This window comes from Chiloscyllium plagiosum, chromosome 7 (genome assembly GCF_004010195.1).
Source record: "Chiloscyllium plagiosum isolate BGI_BamShark_2017 chromosome 7, ASM401019v2, whole genome shotgun sequence".
NCBI lineage: Eukaryota > Metazoa > Chordata > Chondrichthyes > Orectolobiformes > Hemiscylliidae > Chiloscyllium > Chiloscyllium plagiosum.
The window spans coordinates 36,085,336-36,088,163 of NC_057716.1; the positions used below are offsets into that span (position 1 = coordinate 36,085,336).

The 2,828-nt window shown below is 42.5% G+C and overlaps 1 protein-coding gene across 1 annotated transcript in view; it reads left to right on the plus strand.

The window, feature by feature from the left end:
- The window catches only part of cps1 (carbamoyl-phosphate synthase 1, mitochondrial), a 730,040-nt gene that overhangs the window by 720,448 nt on the left and 6,764 nt on the right, over positions 1-2,828 (plus strand). The window contains exon 35 of the mRNA XM_043693435.1: positions 1,826-1,885. Within this exon, the coding sequence (XP_043549370.1) occupies positions 1,826-1,885 (60 nt within the window). The remainder of the gene's footprint in view (positions 1-1,825; positions 1,886-2,828) is intronic.

Here is a 2,828-nt window from a genome sequence, read left to right on the forward strand (position 1 = left end):
ACATACTCTCACACTTACGCAAATCCTCTCTTATTCATGTGCTCACTCTCAGGTACACAGATACACCCCACGCGCACACCATCTGGCAGGCACATACTCCATCACACTCACTGTATCAAGCATGCACACACGTACGTACACGTAGACACACAATGACATTCTACACCTCTCTCCTACATGCACTCTCTCTGTCACCCTCCCATGCACACACATATAAGTCTATGGGGTGAATTTGCATTTGTAGAATTGTATTTGCAGATACATTCCATTTTGTTAAAAAAAACACAATCTGTAGGCAGTCAATATTTTTTACAATCCATGTGACATTTTATAAATTCCTACTTGGAAACTTACCTTGTCTGACTCAAGATTGGAATACATACAGACTCTAACCTCATAGCTTTAATGGGAATCGGTTTAGCTCAGTTGCTGAATCATTTAGTTAGCAGAGCAGTGAGATACCAACAGCGTTGGTTCAATTCCCATCACTGGTTTGACATTACCATGAAGGACGTTCCATCTCGCCTGAGATCTGGTGGCCCTCAGGTTAAATCACCATCAGTTGCTTCTCTCTAATAAGAGAGCATCCCCTAGGGTCTGGTAAGACTATGTTGATGCAGCAACACAACACCTTTAATATGGTGTCTGAATTGAGATGTCACCTTTGTTTTTTAATAAAACCTTCAGTTATCTTGGGAATGTGACTTGAAAGAAGTTCTGGGATTTACATATTAATGAATCTAAACCTGCAACCCATTTTAAAAGATGAAAGACTTAACACCAATCTAGGTTTGTTCAATATATTGCATCAATGGTATGATACTGTGACCTTTTGTTATATATTTTGTGTCCTATGATCCCACTCCCGTAGCCACTTGATGAAGGAGCAGTGCTCCGAAAGCTAGTACTTGCAAAATAAACCTGTTGGACAATACCTTCTTTGGTGAGAGAATTAATACAGGGGTTGGGGCATAATGTTACAGCCGTACAAGGCATTAGTGAGGTTGCACTTGGAGAACTATGTGCGATTCTGGTTGCCTTGCGAGAAGAAGGATGTTAGTTAACTGGAAATGGTGCAAAGAAAGATTTACCAGGTTGCTGCTGAGAATAGACAGTTTCAGTTGTAACAAGAGGCTGGATAGGCTGGGACCTCTCTCCCTGGAATGTAGGAGGCAGAGGGGTGACCTTACAGACGTTTATAAAATCGTAAGTGGCATAGATAAGGTGAATAGCCAAGGTCTTTTCCCCAGGATTGGGGAGGGCAGAACTAGAAGGCATGGGTTTAAGCTGAGAGGATGAAGATTTAAAAGGGACCTGAGGGGCAACTTTTTTCACACAGAGAGTGGTGTTTATATTAACTAGTTACCAGAGGAAGTGGTAGAGGTGGGTACAATTACAACATTTAAAAGACATTTGGACAGGTACATGGAAAGGAAAGGTTTAGAGGCATATCAGCTAAACACAGGAAAATGGAACTAGATCAGTTTAGAAAACCTGATTGGCATGGGTGAGTTGAGCTGAAGGGTCTGTTTCTGTGTTGTACTCTGACTCTCTGCTTTTCAAGTTGATGTTGCTGTGCAGCTGTTGTGGTTGGAATTTACTTCAAATGAATCTGAACAATTTCAGAGGAGCTTTGGTTTATTCTGATCCAGGGTACTCAGTCCCTATGTTAGTGAAAACTACACAAAATAAACACTGTCAGGTATTGAGCCTGCAGAGACTTTTATACCTGATCCTGACTTGCAGAGATGACTGTTAGAAACATGTGGCGTTACTTTTTTTGGTCTATACTGAGGTCCTTTCTTTCTGTTAATTGTTTTCACAGAGCTCTTTTCGATCAAAGTTTCTTGACACTGCACAACAGCTTCATGAACAGGGATACAAGGTAGGTCTCCACACCTTGGTTAAAACGCATGAATACAGTGTAGTGTTCCCTATTACAGCAGGGAAAGGAATGGTGTCTCTGATAGTGACTTTAGCATTTCCAGTCACACAATGTCTGTGACCACTCTGTTCACTGAAGCCTGCAGCAAGACCCTGGCATTGCTCTGTAGCACCATCACAGAGAAACATCAGGCTCCCAGTACAACTGTCTATTCCTCTGCTGTCCTCTGCAGCTTGAGAGATATTGGCAGCCTCAGTTGGAGATTTTAAAGGCAACATTTCCTATCTAACTGGGATTTCAAAGACTCATAGGCTGAGCTAGTAGGCTTTCAGTGTCCTCCTCCAAACCTCTCTCTGGAAGGACTTCCTTTCCAGCTCCACACATTCCCAAAATCAGGGAGATAGGGTTTATGAATGCTATCCACTCGCTGTTTTGCACATTTAGAGGAAATCTGAAATGAGCTTTTTCGCCCAGAGGGTGGTAGAGATATGGAATGTTGCTGCCCGAGAGGCAGGAACTACTGCACCACTTAAGAAGCATCTGGGCGGACATGTAAAATGCCAGGGGAAACTAAGTTATGGATCAAGGACAGGAGAATGAGATTAATGTAGTTTCGTGTTTCTTGCTTGGCATAGTAACTATAGGCCGGTGAGTCTCACTTCTGTTGTGGGCAAAGTCTTAGAGAGAATTGTAAGGGATAGGATTTATGAACATCTGGATAGGAATAATGTGATCAAGGATAGTCAGCATGGTTTTGTGAAGGGCAGGTCGTGCCTCACAAACCTTATTGAATTCTTTGAAAAGGTGACGAAGGAGGTGGACGAGGGTAAAGCAGTAGATGTGGTGTATATGGATTTTAGTAAGGCGTTTGATAAGGTTCCCCATGGTAGACTACTGCAAAAAAATACGGAGGTATGGCATTGAGGGCGAGTTGGAGGTTTGG